We start from the raw sequence: 19,892 nt of genomic DNA, 5'->3' as shown, positions 1-19,892 counted from the left end.
CTTGGATGATGCAACGGCAGCCACAGGACAACGGCACCAGTGCGCTCACCACACACCAGCTATTGGGGAAGTGGAGAGACAAGTGATAGAGCCAATTCGGTGGATGGGGATGATTGGGAGGCCATGATCAGGGCCGATAGAGGGAATTTGCCAGGACACTGAGGTTACACCTCTACACTTTACGAGAAATGCCATGGGATTTTCAATGACCACAGAGAGTCAGGACCTCGGTTTAACGTCTCACCAAAAAGATGGCACCCATTGACAGTATAGTGTCCCCTTCACTATACTGGGGCATTAGGACTCACGCAGACCGCAGTTTAAGCGCCCCCTGCTAGCCTCACTGACATCACTTCCAACAGCAACCTAGTTTTCCCATGTGGTCTCCCATCCAGGTACTGACCAGCCTCAGCCCTACTTAGCTTCAGTGTAAGCGAACAGTGAGTAAAAGACAAGATTTTAATCTCTTTTTTTTTCTTTTATTGTGTAACCTCAATTGGTAAAGTCTGATGCTAGCAACAAACAAACCCACCAACTTATCCAGCATATGTTTTACACAGCGGATGCCCTTCCAGCTGCAACCCAGTACTGGAAAACACACTCATTAACACACAACTACAGCCAATTTAGCTTATTCAATTCACCTGTACCACATGTCTTTGGACTGTGGGGGAAACCGGAGCACACAGAGAAAACCCACACCAACACAGGGAGAACATGCAAACTCCACACAGAAATGCCAACTGACCCAGCCGTGGCTCGAACCAGTGACCTTCTTGCTGTGAGGCGATCGTGCTACCCACTGCACCACCCTTGTATTTATTTATTTGAGTTTTCTTTGAAGCATCATCAGTCTTCATGTCTTCTCTTTTCATGTGCTCTATAGTTATCAACAGATATTGTCTCGGCTGTCAGTTGTTTTTGCTTCCCACTGCTTTGTAGTCACAAGAATTTGGTATTTGCAGCAAGCGGTAACAAAGCTCTCATTGAGCTGATATAATTACTGCAGGCCACCGAGACCGAGACCTCAAGCTTAGCTTGAGTAATAAGGGACGTATACAGAATTAATCTAATAATCAGCACTCAGACATGCATATTATAACAATACCAAAGAAATGCACAACTCTGAGTATACGATGTCCAATATTTAATGGCTCAAAAATAGAAACATGGCAGTTTACTTGAAGATTATTTTGGTCAAACCAACCGTTCATCCTGTAGTTATTATACAGTTATTAAAGTGCTTGAAATGTCATTAGAAAACCAGCAGAAAGAGAAAATCACATCAAACTTCAGAGACAATGTCAAGCCTCGGGGTCAGACGGTGAGGATGGATTTATCATTGCATTGTTTTTACAACCTCATGCAATTTCACTTATTAATTTCCATCTTTGGTGTTTTTTTTTTCAATTTACATTAGTAAGGATGACAGGATCAGATGCACTCTCTGAGCCACTGAAACACTAAAGTTACTCCAGAAGCTCGATGAGCTTCAGGCCAATTCATGTCAAAATGAAGCCTCCTTTCACAATAATATTTGGCACGGTCTTTCTGGAATATGGCCATGGGAACGTCTTTTTACACGGTTTAAGAAATGAGAAGCTATTTAGGATTAAAGCAACACGCGTATTAAATCACTGCAATAAAGGTGTAATCACTTCTATTTTTATATATACTCAACTTAGCATAAAGTGCTTTAAAACCGGTAGAAAGGGCAATGTGTGATATCAAAACGATTTAAAACTGCTTCAGGCATTAGAAGATTAGCAATATATCAAAGTACACTTTTGTTATCAGACAGAACTGATGGGATTTTGGTTGCTGGCGATCTCATGTTCTGTTTATCAATATTTACATTTGTTCTTCCATCAAGCGCAGTATTTTATTCACTTTAAAAACGAAAGGCCTCCTCAGTTGTGCTTTTCACTTGTGCGTTTGCCAGTCCTCAGCGTGTTTGCCTATCTTTGTTTTTTGGACCAAAATGGCTGCTGCAGCTGCAAGAAGCCCGACACCAATGGCTGCAGCGACACCAATTCCAACACCGACCTCTACTGCGTTTCGCACCTGTCAAAATAAACAAAATGCACCATTACTGTAAAAAAATTACTATAGTTTAAAATATTTATGAATTTTGAATATTGCAAGGCTGTTTAAGCAGGAAACCTACTCAAGTTATTCATAATAAAAAACACAGTAACATCCACAACAACTGATGACATCATTATGATAGCATCGGCCACTTTTAAAAGCAAGATTAATTCTGATTGGCTGTTAAAGTTTATTTATTTTTTATAAAGTATTTATTTAGGCATGTAGACATGGTCAAGACGATCTGCTGCTGTTCAAACCGAACATCAGAATGAGGAAGAGAAAGGTGATTTAAGTGACTTTCAAAACAGCATGGTTGTTGGTGACTAGGGGCTGGTCTGAATATTTCAGAAACTGCTGATCTACTGGGATTTTCACGCATAACCATCTCTACGATTTACAGAGAATTATTCGAAAAGGACAAAATATTCAGTGAGCTGCAGTTCTGTTGGCACAAATGCCCTGTTGATGCCAGAGGTCAGAGGAGAATGGCCAGACTGGTTCGAGATGATAGAAGGACAACAGTAACTCAAATAATCACTCGCTTCAACTGAGGTATGCAGAAGAGCATCTCCGAATGCACAACACGTCCAACCTTGATGGGCTACAGCAGCAGAAGACCACACTGTGTGTCACTCCTGTCAGCTAAGAACAGGAAACTGAGGCTACAATTCACACAGGCTCACCAAAATTGGACAATAGAGGACTGGAAAACGTTGCCTGGTCTGATGAGTCTCCATTTCTGCTGCAACATGAAGATGGTAGGGTCAGAATTTGGCATCAACAACATGAAATCATGGATCCATCCAGCTTTGTATCAGTGGTTCAGGCTCTTGGTGGTGGTGTAATGGAATAGGGGATATTTTCTTGGCACACGTTAGGCCCATTAGTATTAATTGAGCATCGTGTCACAGCCAACCTCTGCATTGTTTCTGACCATGTCCATCCGTTTATGACCACAGTGTCCCCATCTTCTGATGGCTACTTCCAGCAGGATAACCATGTCATAAAGTGTGATTCATCTCAGACTGGTTTCTTAAGCATGACAATGAGTTCACTGTAATCAAATGGCCTCCACACTCACCAGAGCTCAATCCAATAGAGCACCTTTGGGATGTGGTGGAACTGGAGATTTGCATCATGGATGTGCAGCAAACAAATCTGCAGCAACTGCGTAATGCTATCATGTCAATATGGACCAAAATCTCAGGAATATTTCCAGTACCTTGTTGAATCTATTCCACGAAGGATTAAGGCAGTTCTGAAGGCAAAAGTGGGTCCAACCTGGTACTAGTAAGGTGTACCTAATAAAGTGGCTGGTAAGTACACTACCAGGTAATGTTTTTTTAAACACTGTTCTGTACAAAAGACTGAAGACTGTTCACTAAGCCTGCATTTATTAAATCTAAGATACAATGAAAACAAAAAAAAATGTTATGTAAAGTACTTGGTTTCTATTTTACAAAGTGTTTAATTCAGAATTTTTAGCATTATTACTCGTCACATCCTTGAGAAATATTTTGGTGCTCTAAAAAAGCATTTATTATTATATTGAAAACTACTTCATATAAATGCTGATCTTTGGATCCTACTATTCATCCAAGAATCCTGAATAAATACTTAACCATTATTAAACATTAATAATAATAATGATGATAAACATGTCTTGAACAGCAAATCAGCATATTAGAGTGCTTTCTGAATGATGATGTGACTGGAGTATTGATGCTAAAATTTCAGCTTTGAAGTCACAGGAATAAATTATATTTGAAAATCTGATCAAATACAAACCAGATATTATAAATAGTTAAAATATTTCACATTTTACTGTTTTCACTGTACTTTGGATGAAATAAATTCAGGCTTGGTGAGCAATAACATAAAAAATCCTACTGTTTTAAATATGTTATTCACTGCCATTTATAAAAATTAAGAACAACAATATCAGAATTGGTATATCATTAGTTTTTATCCTTAATATAAAGTCAATATTGACAGAATATATTCAATCTGTACCTGTCGAGAGTGAGCCTTTCCGTATCTCAGCTCCGTAACAAAGTGCTCACAGTTCCCACTGAACACACAATATGGAAGTTCTCGTCCCAAAAGACTGTGCGCGTCTCGCAGAATATCACAAATATCACGTGGCTCATATTTGTCATCCAGGAGGTTGTTGATCCGATATTTATCATTGCCAACAATTTCATAAAGTTCTTCTTTCTTCACTATGGCTTTGTCATACAGCACTGACATCATACTGTAGGCTCCGGCTTGAGCATGTTCAGCTGTAAGGAAAGAAGTCAGATGACATCCATAAGAATTTAAAAGCAATAACTCATATCAATATAAAGCTCAATAGATGAAGCATTTAAAACAACTCACAGGGTGGAGCAAGGTGAATCACATAACCTTCACCCACATATATAGCCCAGTGCTGATATCCACCTCTGAAGATTTCAATGAGGTCTCCGGGTTCTGGCTTCTGATCAAACTAGGAGACAATATAAGAGCCAGTTCACTAGTGAATATTAGGATATTATAAGGTTTGAAAACGTTTGAGCTTATGCGCTGTTTGGGATGTTTTCATGTGATTTTTGAGTCTTAATTTGGCCATAACTTTTTCTGTTTCAGCTAGTGAAATATTTTTTGTTGACATTTTGACACATATTTTGGGAAAATGCTTTGAAATTAAAAAATAAAAACTCAACAATACACAAATTTACTACTCTTTTTTTTATGTTTGTGATGAAAACATCCACTGAATTAAACTGCTGTAAAAATGCATGATTATTATTATTATTTTTTTTTTTGCATAAACCTGTTAATCAACCTCAGTCCTGATCAAAACTACTAAATTGTTTAGAAAATTACAGGATTTTAACTCTTTAATTGCCAAATTCATAAATGATGTTTCTGGTTTGGTGAATAAAATTCACAAAATTACTTATTTTCAATATAAAAGTAATTGTGGACTGGATTTTTTAAAACCTTTTATGACAGCCTTGAACATGTGCACGATTAGTAACAGCATAGGCTTTGATGCATTGTTATTTATAGCCAGTTTTGTGTGTTTTTTCACCAAACCGGTGACATCATTTATTGGCGTTTATTTGCAATTTGGCAATTAAAGAGTTAAAATACTGTAATTAAAAAAAAAAAAAATATATATATATATATATATATATATATATATATATATATATATATATATATATATATATATATATATATATATATATATATATAAATATATATATATATATATATATATATATATATATATATATATATATATATATATATATATATATATATATATTGTAGTTTTGATCAGGACTGTGGTTGATTAACAGATTATGAAAAAAAAAATGTATCTGATGCATGTTTACAGCAGTTTAAATCAGTGGATGTTGTTTTTTTTATGCAATGTTTGACAATTTCAACTGAAACATGAAGACAAGGACATGTAGTACCTCCTCCCCTTTAAAAAAACAGCCAATAGCATTTTGTTTTATCACAGCTCTACCAATAACAGTGGTTGAGATCAAGCACATGAGATGAAATGAGTTTTAAAGGGGGTGGGACATTTAGATACTAGAGATATTTGAAAAAGAAAGAAACTATAATGTCAAACTATTGGCTCAGAAGTAAATAAATTGTCACTACTGAAACTTCACAAACTGTTTGGGTAATGAGAATTAATATAAAAAGTCACAACCAAAACTCTGACTACCAAAAAGTTTCGGTAGTGATATTATATAAAACTATCATTACCAAAACTTTCAACCCTAATTAACATACTAATTTACTAAATAATAAAATTACTAATAAATATACTAAACAACTTTACAAAACAATATACAAAATACTAATTAATATACTAAAATATTAACTTTAAATCTTTATAAAATATATAATATGATCTCTTATCTATAAATATTTTAATACGTACAGGTTCAATAAATAAGTATTATAATTCATCTTTCCACAAATTGTATGTTATGCAGAATGACTGAGTTAGTTTACAGCATTCTTTTGAATATAAAATCTGTTTTGTAAAGTAAATGTGATGCAAAATGTCTTAATTTAACCTATTTTTCCAATTTTTAAAATGAACTACATGTATCAAGCAAGATCTACACAAAATCTAAACTCATTTAAAAGTTCAGTTATTTGCTTGACAAGTAGCATATGAGCAGTGACGACACACTTTTCTGCATCTGTAAACTTGACACATATTCAATAACGCGAACCACACTGATTAAAATATATATTTTAAAAAGCTGAATGTTTCTTAATCTTCAAAATAGGCTTTAAAATGAATATTTGTTCATCTCTATAAATATTAAGCACACTGTTAACCATCATCACCTGCAAAATCCTCAAAATGTTAATTTTAGACAAATTAACCTCAAGAACCACCAATTTCTCTTCTTGTACATGGCTAAAAAACAGAAAGTGAAAGGGTGTTTGTTATCTGCGGATGTCATAATGATACTTTCAGAGGTGTGGCGTTATTATCTGTAATATACGATGTAATATTTGTGCCGTTACAGACCTTGAGCAATAATAAGCAGCATGATTACCAAACTGTGCAAAAGTATCAAACAGTATGACTTCATCAATGCCAGCAGCACTAAATGATACTGTATGTTATTTAATGTTATATTTCATGATTATTTCCAGTTTTATTTCCATTATTATTTCCAGTTTTTTATTATTTTCCGTTTATTAAATGATATTTACCTTTGTCGGTGCCATGGCAACCTCAACGAACTTTTCGTTTATAACGTTTCCTCGGTCCTATAAGGAGAAAAACAATGAAACTCAAGCGGCTCTTTAACGTCAAATATACGTTTATTTTCAGGCCATTTACCCATAAAATAACAGAATATAAGCCTCTATGTATATTTTCAGGAAATAAAATCACATATGAGCAAGTTAAATAATAAAACCGACACTAAAACGAAAATCAGACAGTAAAAACAGCTCGACGTCTATCAAGACAACAAACAAGCAAACAAATTCCCGCTACATACTACCCCAGGCTTCACACACGGTCTTCATTTCGTAATATCGTGACATATTTGACTTGTACTTACAGTGATGGCTGAGAGAGTCCGTGTATGTGTGTATAGTCTGTGGTATGTGTCTGTCTGAGGTAAAAATAACATCAGAGCGCAGAAATCAGCTGATGTGGAGGATGAGAGAAAGACTTCGACCAATCAGCGTGCAGAGTCATCCCCGCTGATAGCGATCATTGGCTGACAGACGCCCTTTTAAAGTGACCATGCTGTGTTAACCCTTGTGTACTGTATATTTTACAGTCTATGGTTACAACCCTTTCGTTATGTTTGTGGCTGTTTTTGCCCCATTGGCTTCCATTGTAATGACATTTAAATTGCAAAGACATACAGCATAAAATTTTGCATTCTTGATTGTTGGTTGTTTTCCCTGTTGGGTACAATTTGTTGTTTTTTCTGTTGATCATCAGTTGGCAGCGTTAACCCTTTAGATAAGCCTGTGCAAAAAGTTTTTGGCTTTTATATGGAGTAAAACAGCAGATTATAGTGTGTGTGCATAAATACACTTACTATGTTTTGAAAGCTGAGCTGCTTATTTTGATTTCCTCAGACATATTTTTTGCACTGCAACTGATGATCAACAATAAAAACTACAAATTTTACCTCTTCCCAACAGGGAACTCCTCCGACAATTAAGAATACATGATTATTTGATGTCATGGCTTTGCAATAAAAAAAAATGTCATTATAATGGAAGTCAATGGGGCAAAAACAGCCACAAACATAACGAAAGGGTTGTCAATTTGCCAAGAGTGAAAATATTGATTATAATATTGCTTTTATTTTATAAGTTTTGACTATTTACTTACTAGTACTTTCTACTAGTACTTATTTTTGTACTATTGTTTAATAGTTATGCATAATAGTTATATATTTTTATTATTGTTTAATATTAATTATTACATATATTTGAGAAATTATCTTAACTCGTCTTGACTCCAAATCAAGTTTTATTTGTTATCCGATTTATTTATTAGATTAGATTAGATTAGATTCAACTTTATTGTCATTACACATGTACAAGTACAAGGCAACGAAATGCAGTTTCGGTCTAACCAGCAGTGCAATAGCAGCAAGTGCAGGATACAGGTATAAGTTATAAAGTGCAGTTATAGAAAAATTATGGTAATATTTACAGATGGATGTACTATGAACATTATATAGAGGTTGTATTAGCTATGAACAGGTTTACAATAAATTAATATATGTACAGGATGCTATTAATAGCAGAAGTGTGCAGATAGATAAACATAATTACAAGTGTCCATGTGCAGTGGGTATGTCCAGTTCAAATAAGTGAATCAGTGCAATGAATATGTGCAAACTTTAAATGTGCAATGTCAGACACAGTTAATTTAATTATAAACAGCTTTACATTACATTTATAAACATTTATACATGTTTGTGTGTGCACTGTAAAAATATACATAAGTTAGCCATTCATTTCCAGATAATCTGATTCATGTTTTTATTTTTTGCCATTTGTTTGTGCTTTTGAAATGCATCAACTTTTAACGTTGAAAATTTAGAAAAAGTAACTTTTATGAACATTTTCAATAGTTTAGGTGATACAGTATATTGTCTGGGTTGGTTTTGTAGCATAATATACAACATACAACATAATATACAAATTTCTTATACATTAAATTATTTCAAACTACTAAAATGTCAATAAAAGTCATTTTGTTAAACTGTAGAGTTGAATTTTCATCATCAAAAGTGGACAGAGCAGAGATCAACATCCCATAATGTAATTCACAACCGTAAATGAACTGAAAACACTAGTGAATCAAAAAATACGGAAACTCTAAATTAACAGATTTGTTTTTTTACAGTGTGTTATTAAAAATATAGTTTTTAAAAATGGTATAATGATACAGGGATTACAATGTAAACATGCTAAACCAAACAACACATAAAAAAATACATTTGATAAAATGCCCCAAACTGATTTACAGACTTCAAAAAAGGCCTCAACAATAGCTTCTTCATTTTTCCAATGTTCATTGTGTTTGCTTCTCTTTGTTGTTTGAACCAAAAATCTTTACAACTGCAAAAGCAAGGACTCCCAAGCTAATTCCTGCAGCAACACCAATCTCCACTGCTTTTCGCACCTATAAGAAACAACATTATCAAAATTAATTCATTGTGATGTTATTGCTGTTTAATAATCATAATAAGAATAGCTAACTTACTATCATGTCACATCATATATATGTAGACCATTTTGAGAGATGTAAACAAAAAGAATGGTCCCAACATATTTCCTGTTTTTTCTATAGCTTCTGAGAATCCAAAAAGAGCCACGTATTGATAAATGTTATGATAGCTGTTTTAACATTACGTTATGATTGAATTGGTACCTCTTGGTACACTAATGAAATAGTTTGATAAAAAGCCAGAAACGTTCATGGGCCAATGACATGACCACTTTGAAATGGTCTATACAGTCAAGCACAACATTATTTATACTCCTGGCAAATTCTGACTCAAAGTTATTTTTATTCAACAAGCAATTTTTTTTTACTGAAAATGACACAGACTATTCCCAAAACAATAGGACGATGTACAAGATGATCATTGTGAAAAACAAATATTTCTGAGTCAGAATTTACCAGAGGTATAAATAATTTTGAGCATGACTGTATGCATTTACACTATAAGGCTACTGATTCTAAATTGGCTGATGAATTTTCCTTCAGCTTAGTCACTATTTCAGAGGTCGCCTCTGCGGAATGAACCAACAACTATTCCAGCATATGTTTTATGCAGCAAATGCCCTTCCAGGTGCAACCCAGTACTGGGAAACACCCATACACACTCATTCTCACACACACACACTCATACACTACAACCAATTCAGTTTATTCAGTTCACCTATAGCGCATGTCTTTGGACTGAGGGGTAAACCGGAGCACCCAGAGGAAATCTACGCCAACACGGAGAGAACATGCAAACTCCACACAGAAACGCCAACTGACCCAGCCGAGATTCAAACTAGCGACGTTCTTGCTGTAAGACGACAGTGCTAAAGACTGAGCCACAGTGCCACCTGGAAAATGTAATGATGTGCTGTTATTTTCATACAAACGCACAGCTAAACAAGTTCCAGGCCAGTTTGGACCACATCAGAGTTCCATATCGCTACACTAAATGGTTTCAGTTTTCACAGCTATGTTAAACTGAAAAACAAATATTTGCTGTAAGTCTGTTCTGTGAAACACATGGATGAACACTGACATATAAGGAGGAATAAAACACATTCATTCATTCAATTTCCTTTGGCTTAGTCCCTTTTTTATCGACCTTGCTGTGAGGCGACTGCCAACCACTGAACCATCGTGCTGCCCAGAATAAAACACATTCTAAATGTTAATACTAACAGTCAAAAAGTACACCAAACAGAAAAAAAAGCTTTGGATAGGATGAGTAAGAATCTAGTCTAGACTTAGGAGCACTTTGAGGACAAAAACCTGACAAATATGTTGAAATACAACATCTGAATAAGTGTGATTATCATGATATAAGTGGAATAATGTACTCCGATCCATTGAATTATTGGACAATAATGCACAACTGGTTTTCATCGTGACCACATCAGCACCTCAGGGGTGCATTATTTTCTAATAATTCAATGGCCTGTTGTCAATTATTTATTGCATACTGCAGTATATACAGTTGAAGTCAGAATTATTAGCCACCCTGTATATTTTTCCCCTATTTCTGTTTAACGTAAAGATTTTTTTCAACATATTTCTGAACATGATAGTTTTAATAACTCATTTCTAATAACTGATTTATTTTATCTTTGTCATGATGACAGTAAATAATATTTGACTAGATATTTTTCAAGACACTTCTATACAGCTTAAAGTGACATGTAAAGGCTTAACTAGGTTAATTAGGTAAATCATTGTATAATGATGTTTGTTCTGTAGACAATCGAAAATAAATATTGCTTAAGGGGACTAATAATTTTGACCTTAAAATGGTTTTAAAAAATTAAAAACTGCTTTTATTCTAGCCGAAATAAAACAAATAAGACTTTCTACAGAAGAAAAAACATTATAGGAAATACTGTGAAAAATCCCTTGCTCTGTTAAGCATCATTTGGAAAATATTTGAATAAAAAATTTACATGGGGGCTCATAATTTTGACTTCCACTGTATGTGTAATTCCAATCAACTGTACCTGTCGAGAGTGAGCCTTTCCATATCTCAGCTCGGTAACAAAGTGCTCACAGTTCCCACTGAACACACTATACGACCGTTCTTGTCCTAAAAGACTGTAAGCATCCTGCAGAATATCATGAATCGGACGTGGCTCATATTTGTCATCCAGAAAGTTGTTGATACGGTAATCATGATCGCCAACTACTTCATAAAGGTTTTCCTTCTTCACTTTGGCCCTTTCGTGTAGCACAGACATCATACTGTTGGCCCCGGCATGAGCATGTTCAGCTACAGAGACAGAAAATCAGAAATGTAAACAATCAGGAGACTTTATTCAGGTAAAACTGCCTACAAGCTCCGCAGTATGTGAAGCATGTTAAACATAAAACAACAAAACTCACAGGGTGGAACCAGGTGAATCACATAACCATCTCCGACATAAATAGCCCAGTGCTGATAAATGCCTCGAAAGATTTCAATGAGGTCTCCGGGTTCTGGCTTCTGATCAAACTAGGAGACAATATAAGGCTTAATAAAAAATAAAGAGGCTTATATTTATCTATAAATATTAGGACAGTTTAATTAACATAAACTAACACCATTTGCACTTGAAAGTGAAACTGTAAACGTATAAATAGCACAGCAAAGCCAGTCTGCACATTTCAGAAAGGTTTTAATGAAGTAATTAGCTATTTTTGCTGCCATAAACAAAATAAACAGGTCTAAAACAAGTTAACGTAAAACTTAAACTGTGAATTTGTCAATAACAACATCAGAAATATTTGTTATCTTCCATTCTTCCGAGTAGTTTGAAGGTATTAAAAGTTTAAATACCTTGTTCATGGCGATCTCAAACTTGTGTTTTGCTTTTCAGTCCTATTAGAAACATAACAAAACATGTTATACCATTTATAGCTTATATATAAAGATTACTGTTGAATTTACGTATCAAATACATCGGAAATACATCAGATTGACTGAAGGAGCAACACTCGACTACAAAAAACTAACAAAAAACAAACAATATTCTTAATATATTAATATTCTTGCTTATTAAGTAATTAATTTCATATTTGACAACACTGTGGTCTTAAAGAGTAAATATCTTATACTTACAATAATGTCTGTCGAAGTTGTTTCGTTTCTGAAGCAAGTAACCATAGACTTCATAGAATAAACAGATCTCGCTGCTCGACCAATCACACACCCTCACTGAAAGCGACGCGTTTATGGGCTGGTTTTTCTCGGAAAACTATTGTAGATGTATTTAGTTTTATTGACGTCTCTTTTGTTCACTTTATTTCGGGTTTTGTCAGCTGACTGATCAGATAACTGTAGGTTTTACGAGCCTGGGCGAACTTTTTCAAGCAGTTCACGCACCTCTTACACGGTTGTTGCTAGATCAGATATGGTTGCGGCCTGAAATTAACGAAAATTATTTATATTATTTATTAAATTTCCAATTAATTTATTTTTTTTAACGTCTACTCCCACACCAAGCCTTAATCCAACACTCGTATTAACATTGTATCACATTAATTATACGTTAAATGTCTCTGAGTGTTGTTGTCTTCATAAATGTGCTTATTAATATCAGCTTTAGAAATATACGGTGTGTTTTCTTCGACAAACGAGCTCACTCCATTTTGAATGGTGAAGAATGTTTTGTGTGTGTGTGTTTTAAACCAGATTATTCTAAATACAGCTCTCCTAAACTACAGAGGGCGGTGTGTGTAACCAAACCGTATTTGTTCTCCCGGCGAGAGAATGAATGTACATGAACTTCCGGTGTCTGGTGCATCGTTCAATGAAACGGTGCTGACACTGGTAGAAGTTGTAAATAGTCAACTTTCCTACCATAAATCGACGTTGTTGTTGTTATTCTTTATGCTAATATAATACAGTGCATGGAATATTTAGCGTAAGCTTATTAACGATGTCTGGGTTGTTCGAGGGGAATGCCTTACCAGGCATACAAACTCATAGCCACACTCAAAACAATTACAGGTGAGCATTACAAGTATGATTATTATTAATATATTATAGTTAGTTTGCATTACTGCATTATCAGTATAAAAGAACAAAAGTAGTAGTTGCTAATAACTAAGCTGATTTATTATTTCTGGTTTAAAGTATACTGCATGGATATCTTTGGCAAATACAGTCTGATCTGGTAGGAAAAAATACCGTAGGCTATGTGTTTTTTTTTTTTTTTTTAATATAATTAAATTGAAAATGATCAATCACCTTTTATTTTGTAGTTAGGATAAGTATGTTGTTTTCAACCATAATTTCACATTTTAAAGTTATGTTAAGTTATCTGAAATCTTAAAGTAGATACAGCTATCTAGATCAATTTTAAAATGTTTAATTTCACTGCATTTACTTGTTATTGGTTAAAAAAATAATAATATATATATATATATATATATATATATATATATATATATATATATATATATATATATGTGTGTGTGTATATGTATGTATGTGTATATATATATATATGTGTGTGTGTGTGTGTGTGTATATGTATGTATGTGTGTGTATATATATATATATATATATATATATATATATATATATATATATATATATATATATATATATATATATGAGCAATTCCGTGCAAATGTCAGCCTTGCCATGAAAAAGTTTTCACCAAAATACTGAGACCGTTTCTGGGTTTTTTGAGTAAGCAAGTATTTTACAGTACTTTAGAAATACTCAAAAATGCACCTGTCAATTTTTTCAAACTATTATATTTGATTTACCAAAGTCACACAAGTGGCAATTTCACATCTGTCACATCCATAATGGAGAGATGTCACATCCATAATGGAGAGATGTCACATCCAAAACAATACATTTTCCTTATTAATGTGAAAATATTAAATAAAATATTATAACCAATTATTTTTGTTTTATAGAGAGCCAACTTTTATCCTTTTGATTATCATTGTTTCTTTTGGGTTGTGCAGTTTAACTCACAGAATTAATGTTGTCTACTGTAAACCCACAGACTTTTTTGACTTTTTTTTTTCCCATGACGCATGTTTATTTTCCTCATTTAAGTACAAAACATGTTTGCAGATTGATAATTTCTGGTGCCTTAACTCTGTGGTCCTTAGATATAAGCAAATGTCTTTTTACTGCAAATGTCACATCCATAACGCTGGAATTGCTCACATATATATATATATATATATATATATATATATATATATATATATATATAATTATTATTATTATTTTATATTATTTTTTGCAATAATTTGCTTGAATTTGATTGTATTATCTTTCAATTTCTAAATATGTTTAGTGACTAAAATATTATTTAAATAAATATATCTGTTTAATAAATCTGTTTTGTTTAAATGCACCAAAGTACATTGCCTATATTCACTGAGAAATAGATAAAAAAAATTTCATTTTCAAAATGGGGTGTACTCAGTTATTATTTTATATATAATTATTTTTTTAAGTCTTTCCAAAAACATTGAAGGTTGTTTTTGCAGAATGTGACAACTGGTAAAAATAAATGCTTTAATTTGTTGTGATTGAGGAAGTCAGGGTTATACAAAAAAAATTAACTTAACTCTTCTAAGTTAAAACCATTGTTAATGTATTTTCTGTAAAACTAAGTGCCAGGGTTCAATGCTAAGGATTTTTTCTACTGGCCCGATCGTTATTTTATAACGGATAAACAGCACTCAGTAATATTTCAGCATGCTTTCACTTTCGTAATCAACATGAAATGCACATTTACCGGTAGGAATGAAATCCCACCCTACTCATAATTCTCTTCATATAGCCGTATAAATGGCTATTACACAACCATAATATACTGTGATATAAGCCGGTTCGTTAGTTTCGTTGGATAACTTTTTCTCACTACAATTGATCCGCTCTAGAGTTTGTTTTAATCGAGCCGAGACCACCTCATTCAGGCGATCTCGATCCGGGTGCAATTGCGGGATTCACATATGCCATACCAACCGCACTAACTGGGCAAACGAGACAGGTTCCGAAACAAACATCTCGGTGTGAAAGCACCCTTGAACAGTTTTTAGACAAAATTTGCACGCAATTGACAGACAGTCGCGGGCTCACACGCTGGCTCCAGGCCATTGGGCAGTTGTTATTGTCGAGCCCTGAGTGCACTCTTTTGTTTTGTTATTTTGACCAATCATAATTTTATTTTCCCCCTAGCTGTATTTTTCTTGTAAATGATTAGCTTACTATGTACATGAAATCACTTTTGTCAATGTAATATGGCGCAGACACCAAAATAGAATGAAACATATTTAGTTAATACCAAACATATGCATCAAATAAATACTTTTTGTGTTTCACCAACTCTGTTTGTTTCTTCCATCAGTCCTCAAGAGCTGGCTTTAGAAATCAAGGCTTTCATCAGCGGAGTCGACCAGACACAAGGACGTAAACTCAGCGTACGGGATCATGCTCGCTGTGCAATACGCCTCCTTCGAACTGTCCCAGCCTGCCGCGAAGCCGTCTTGGAGCATTTAAGGGGAGTGTATGATGAATACGTTGCATCCTTTCTACAGGACCTGGAGGCAGAGGGAGAAAATGGTGGTAATGGTGTGAGTGGAGGAAGCAGTGCCAGCATATCAAATTTAGAGGATGTTATTAAAGAAGTCCACGCAGTCCTCTCTGAATTTATCAAGCTTAGTCCTAAAGCTTGGGCTCCCCTTGTGTCCAGCTGGGCCGTAGACCTTCTTGGTCAGCTTAGCAGCAAGCATGCAGGACGCCGGGCCGCTCCTCACTCATCCAGCCTGAATGAGCTGCTGCAACTTTGGATGTCATGTGCAGCCACTCGCTCACTAATGGAGTGCTACTCTCAGTGTCTAGCGGCCATGTTGGCCTGGTGTCCCGATGCATGTGTGGATGCTTTGTTGGACACCTCAGTCCAGCACTCTCCTCATTTTGACTGGGTCGTCGCCCATATTGGTTCTGCTTTTCCTGGTACTATCATTAGCAGGGTTTTAGCTTGTGGTCTCAAAGACTTCTACGCACACGGATATTCCTCTGCTGAGAAGATCAACCAACAGCAAGCAATAGACAAGAGTAGTAGAGTCCCTAAAATAGGCTCAGTGGTTGGTATCCTTGGACACTTGGCCTCTAGACATTCAGATAGCATCAAGAAAGAGCTTCTTAGGATGTTTCAGGACAGTCTGTCTGTGCCTCCACAAAATGTACCTCAGCATACATCTGGAGCGGGTGGATGGGAGAATTCCCCTCATCTTCGTAGGGCAACTGTACCATTCCTGCTTCAACTGGCTGCTCTTTCCCCAACTCTCCTTGGTGCCGTTTCTACAGAGCTTGTTGAGTTTCTCAGACCACCTGTCCTAATTCAACTGCAAGCCCAATTCCAGGCTTTGCCCCGGGAAGAGCTTGAGAATATGTTGGGTCTAGCTGTGCACCTCATAAGCCAAAGCCCTTCAGGTGGAGCAAAAGTGCTGAAGTTCCTTGCAGACACAGCAACGCCCTCTTCAGTGATCATATCAGGTCCTACGCCATCTCCCCATGATGGTATTCGAGAAGCCTGTGACCGATTACTGCAAATGCTTCTGCTGCATCTTCACAAGCTGGTGCACAACCGACCAGACGGTGATGAACCTTTTCCACAGTCGTCTTCTTCTCCGGCAATGCCGCAAGTGATCCCATTTCTTGAAGAGCTCCAGGCTCACATTGCTGATCTGTGTGCTGAAACTCTTAGACTGGAGCGGAAGCGGCACCTCTGGTTGCACCAGCTCCTTTGTCTGCTTTCAGTGTATGGCGGCCCAAGCATAGCCACTGAAGCTTTATGTCAGCTCTTCACTCAAGCCCGAAACCCAGAGGAGCTTGCGTTAGCCTCGCAATTATACACCCAACTTTCCACTTCACTTTGTGGGTTACTACCCTCAACAGTAGCCCGCTGTGTTGCTCAGATCCACACACAAACTCTTGAAATTAAAGAGTTAGCTCAGCTACTGAATAACCTGGCTACTGCAGTACAGAGTCAAGAGGAGGAAGGAAAAAACGGAGGAGGTACAACAACTACAACAGGTAGTTTAGCACAGTCTTCAATGGCTTCGGAAGTCAGAGTTGCCGTTTCCAGCCACCTTCAGGATTTCTGTCCACTACTTCTGCATGGGGATTCACTGGTATCCAAAGCAGCTGTCAGACTTCTCTCATGTAGCCAGCTTCCCCGAGCATGCTCTCCAGCTCATCTGTTGCGCATATGTAGAGCTGCGGTGTCGCACTTCTTTGTGTGTTTACGGGAACAAGGGAAGAGTCCTAATTCAGGTCAAGAGGAAGTAGGCTACTCCAGGCGACTCTTATCACGTCTTGCGGCTTATTCTCCTTTGTCGCAAAAAGCTGTGCTTCAACAACTGGTGGAGGGAGCTCTACACAAAGGCAACCAAGATTTATTTGGAGGTCTGCAAGAAAATCCGAGTGATGATGCCACACAGTCCCAAAACCTTGTCCCAGACTTGGGCATCTCCCTATTGGATGTCAACCGCAAATTTGGCACGTCAGTTAACTTCTCTGGTAATGTGTGGTCTGTTTTCCATGCTGGAATAATCGGAAAGGGTTTAAAGCCTCCATACACTCCCTTTCATCCTGACCCAGATCGAGTCAGTCAGAATATACAGACCTTGCTTGCGGTCATGGTTCAGTGCTGCAGCTCAAGTGGAGGAAACCCTACTGGTTCTGCTGGGAGTACTGGTAGTGAACCTAATGTTTCAGATAAACTCCCACCAATCAATGCTGAAGCTGCAAAGGTAATTGCCGTAACTCTTGTGGAGAATATATGCACAGATGTGGCAAATGGAGAACTTTCCTGGCCTCCAGAGGAACATGCAAAAACCACAGTTGAGCGAGATATACACATTCGCCGTTGCTTTGAAAAAACCCCAGTGTTATTTCACCTTCTCCATGTGGTCGCAGCCGGACGTCCAGCTCTATGCTATTGCTCTGTTATTTTAAGGGGTCTACTGTCCACCTTACTGGCTCACTGGGAGTCCTCAAGGGAGCCGTCAGTGTCTGACTCCCCCTGGCACCTTCAGACCTCCTGCTGGCTTGTATCATGTATGGGCGAAGGTCAGCTACTTCCTCCAGTCTTGAGTAACATCAATGAGGTCTTCCCTCACCTCTCGCCCTTTGAAGTTCGGCTGCTGCTGCTGGGCGTATGGGAGTATATGCGAGGGAACAGCCCGATGCCACAGAAGTTCACCTTCTGTGCTGACCAGGGACTTTTCTTTCGGGACTTTTCACGTGATGGAGATGTTGCTCGCTATATTGCGCCCATCCACAGTGTTCTGCATAAAAACATTGACCGATTGGGACACTTGTGCTGGAGGTTTCAAGTTTGATGAAAAATTAATTGAAGATTTGTTACAAACATGATTTTTTTCAGGGTCACAGACTTTTTTGGATTTAGATATTTTTCTACGTTGTTGTGTGTTGTAAACTTGAGATCTGAAGTTGACATTTCTACATTTAAAACTGTAACAAACCTACTTTAGATGTAGCGTTTTTCTTGTTTGCTAACCATCAAATCTTTTTTGTATACAACCATCTAGCATTTGTAGATTGTTTGTTTTATTAAAGAGATAGTTCACCCAAAAATCAATATACTGTCATAATTTATGAACCCTTTACTTTAGGGGGGTCCAAACTTGGTCCTGGAGGGTCGGTGTCCTGCATAGTTTAGCTCCAACTTTCTCCACTTACCTACCTGGATGTCTAGTATACCTATAAAGAGCTTAATTAGCTGGTTCAGGTGTGTTTATTTGGGGTTGGAACTAAAATATGCAGCACACTGGCGCTCCAGGACCGAGTTTGGACACCCCTGCTCTACTTGTTTCAGGTCATTTTGAGTTTCTTTCTTCTGTTAAAAAGGAAGTAATATAAATTTAAAAATGTTGGAAACCTGTAACTATTGGCTTGCATAGTATTTGTTTTCCTAGTACGGATTTCAGTATGTACAGGTTTTCAGCTTTCTTCAAAATATCTTATTTTTTGTTCAGGGTGAACTATAATTTTAAGCTAGTTAAAACGTTCTATTACAGCAGTGTAAGATACTCCAAAAATATTTTTGCAATTCTGCATTTTGTGTGTGTTGTGTGGAAAACAGTGAACATTAAAAAATCATCATAAAACATGTTTTTATTGTAAACTTGTTAATGGAAATTGAACAATTCATATATAAAATGAAAGGTAAAAACTATATAAACAAAATTAAACAAGTAGCCAATGCATTACCCACTGGGATATGTGTATTATGTTTAGCCTGCATGGGATTAACCAGTGGGATACATGTGTTTATGTACATCTGATCATCTTTTTCACCAGAAAATGCCTGACAAATACACAAATTGACTTTAAATAAGCAATCATTGTGATGAATTATGCTTGCCTATCTGCAATATAATGTTGTTTCATGCTACAATTATCTTGTGTACACAAGCACAGATGGATTTGTATCCATGGTAAGTGTGATCTATAGGGAATCGGTTGTTACCCAATAGAGTTCCT

At 36.2% G+C, this 19,892-nt stretch overlaps 3 protein-coding genes across 3 annotated transcripts; 1 reads left to right on the top strand and 2 right to left on the bottom strand.

Annotated features, from left to right (window-relative positions):
* Positions 1-1,132: 1,132 nt before the first annotated feature.
* rarres3l (retinoic acid receptor responder 3-like) lies at positions 1,133-7,310 on the bottom strand. Its single transcript, XM_056472615.1, has 5 exons — positions 7,191-7,310; positions 6,835-6,891; positions 4,471-4,579; positions 4,105-4,373; positions 1,133-2,064 (listed from the first exon to the last, which is right to left on the bottom strand). Exons 1-5 carry the CDS (start codon positions 7,260-7,262, stop codon positions 1,924-1,926), a joined length of 648 nt encoding a protein of 215 aa, XP_056328590.1. The 5' UTR covers positions 7,263-7,310; the 3' UTR covers positions 1,133-1,923.
* A 1,835-nt stretch (positions 7,311-9,145) lies between these two features.
* Positions 9,146-12,629, bottom strand: rarres3 (retinoic acid receptor responder 3). Its single transcript, XM_056472516.1, has 5 exons — positions 12,462-12,629; positions 12,180-12,221; positions 11,747-11,855; positions 11,365-11,633; positions 9,146-9,286 (listed from the first exon to the last, which is right to left on the bottom strand). The coding sequence occupies exons 2-5, from the start codon at positions 12,186-12,188 to the stop codon at positions 9,176-9,178; spliced, it is 498 nt and encodes a 165-aa protein (XP_056328491.1). The 5' UTR covers positions 12,189-12,221; positions 12,462-12,629; the 3' UTR covers positions 9,146-9,175.
* A 507-nt stretch (positions 12,630-13,136) lies between these two features.
* Positions 13,137-19,490, top strand: LOC130240854 (integrator complex subunit 5-like). Its single transcript, XM_056472515.1, has 2 exons — positions 13,137-13,352; positions 15,727-19,490. Exons 1-2 carry the CDS (start codon positions 13,282-13,284, stop codon positions 18,725-18,727), a joined length of 3,072 nt encoding a protein of 1,023 aa, XP_056328490.1. The 5' UTR covers positions 13,137-13,281; the 3' UTR covers positions 18,728-19,490.
* Positions 19,491-19,892: the final 402 nt, after the last annotated feature.

This window comes from Danio aesculapii, chromosome 14 (assembly GCF_903798145.1).
Source record: "Danio aesculapii chromosome 14, fDanAes4.1, whole genome shotgun sequence".
In the NCBI taxonomy this organism is placed as follows: domain Eukaryota; kingdom Metazoa; phylum Chordata; class Actinopteri; order Cypriniformes; family Danionidae; genus Danio; species Danio aesculapii.
Note: the sequence above shows the minus strand (reverse complement) of the source record. Positions and strands in the feature narration are given on the sequence as shown.

Bases quoted from the DNA above. Each gene is read 5' to 3' on its own strand.
- rarres3l (XM_056472615.1), bottom strand. From the start codon at position 7,262: ATGTTATTTTTACCTCAGACAGACACATACCACAGACTATACACACAT. The intron at 6,892-7,190 runs GTAAGTACAAGT...TTCTCCTTATAG, and splicing joins GGACTCTCTCAGCCATCACT to GACCGAGGAAACGTTATAAA. The intron at 2,065-4,104 runs GTACAGATTGAA...TTATTTTGACAG, and splicing joins GAAAGGCTCACTCTCGACAG to GTGCGAAACGCAGTAGAGGT.
- rarres3 (XM_056472516.1), bottom strand. The intron at 11,634-11,746 runs GTGAGTTTTGTT...CTGTCTCTGTAG, and splicing joins GATTCACCTGGTTCCACCCT to CTGAACATGCTCATGCCGGG. The intron at 9,287-11,364 runs GTACAGTTGATT...TGTTTCTTATAG, and splicing joins GAAAGGCTCACTCTCGACAG to GTGCGAAAAGCAGTGGAGAT.
- LOC130240854 (XM_056472515.1), top strand. From the start codon at position 13,282: ATGTCTGGGTTGTTCGAGGGGAATGCCTTACCAGGCATACAAACTCAT. The intron at 13,353-15,726 runs GTGAGCATTACA...TTCTTCCATCAG, and splicing joins CACACTCAAAACAATTACAG to TCCTCAAGAGCTGGCTTTAG.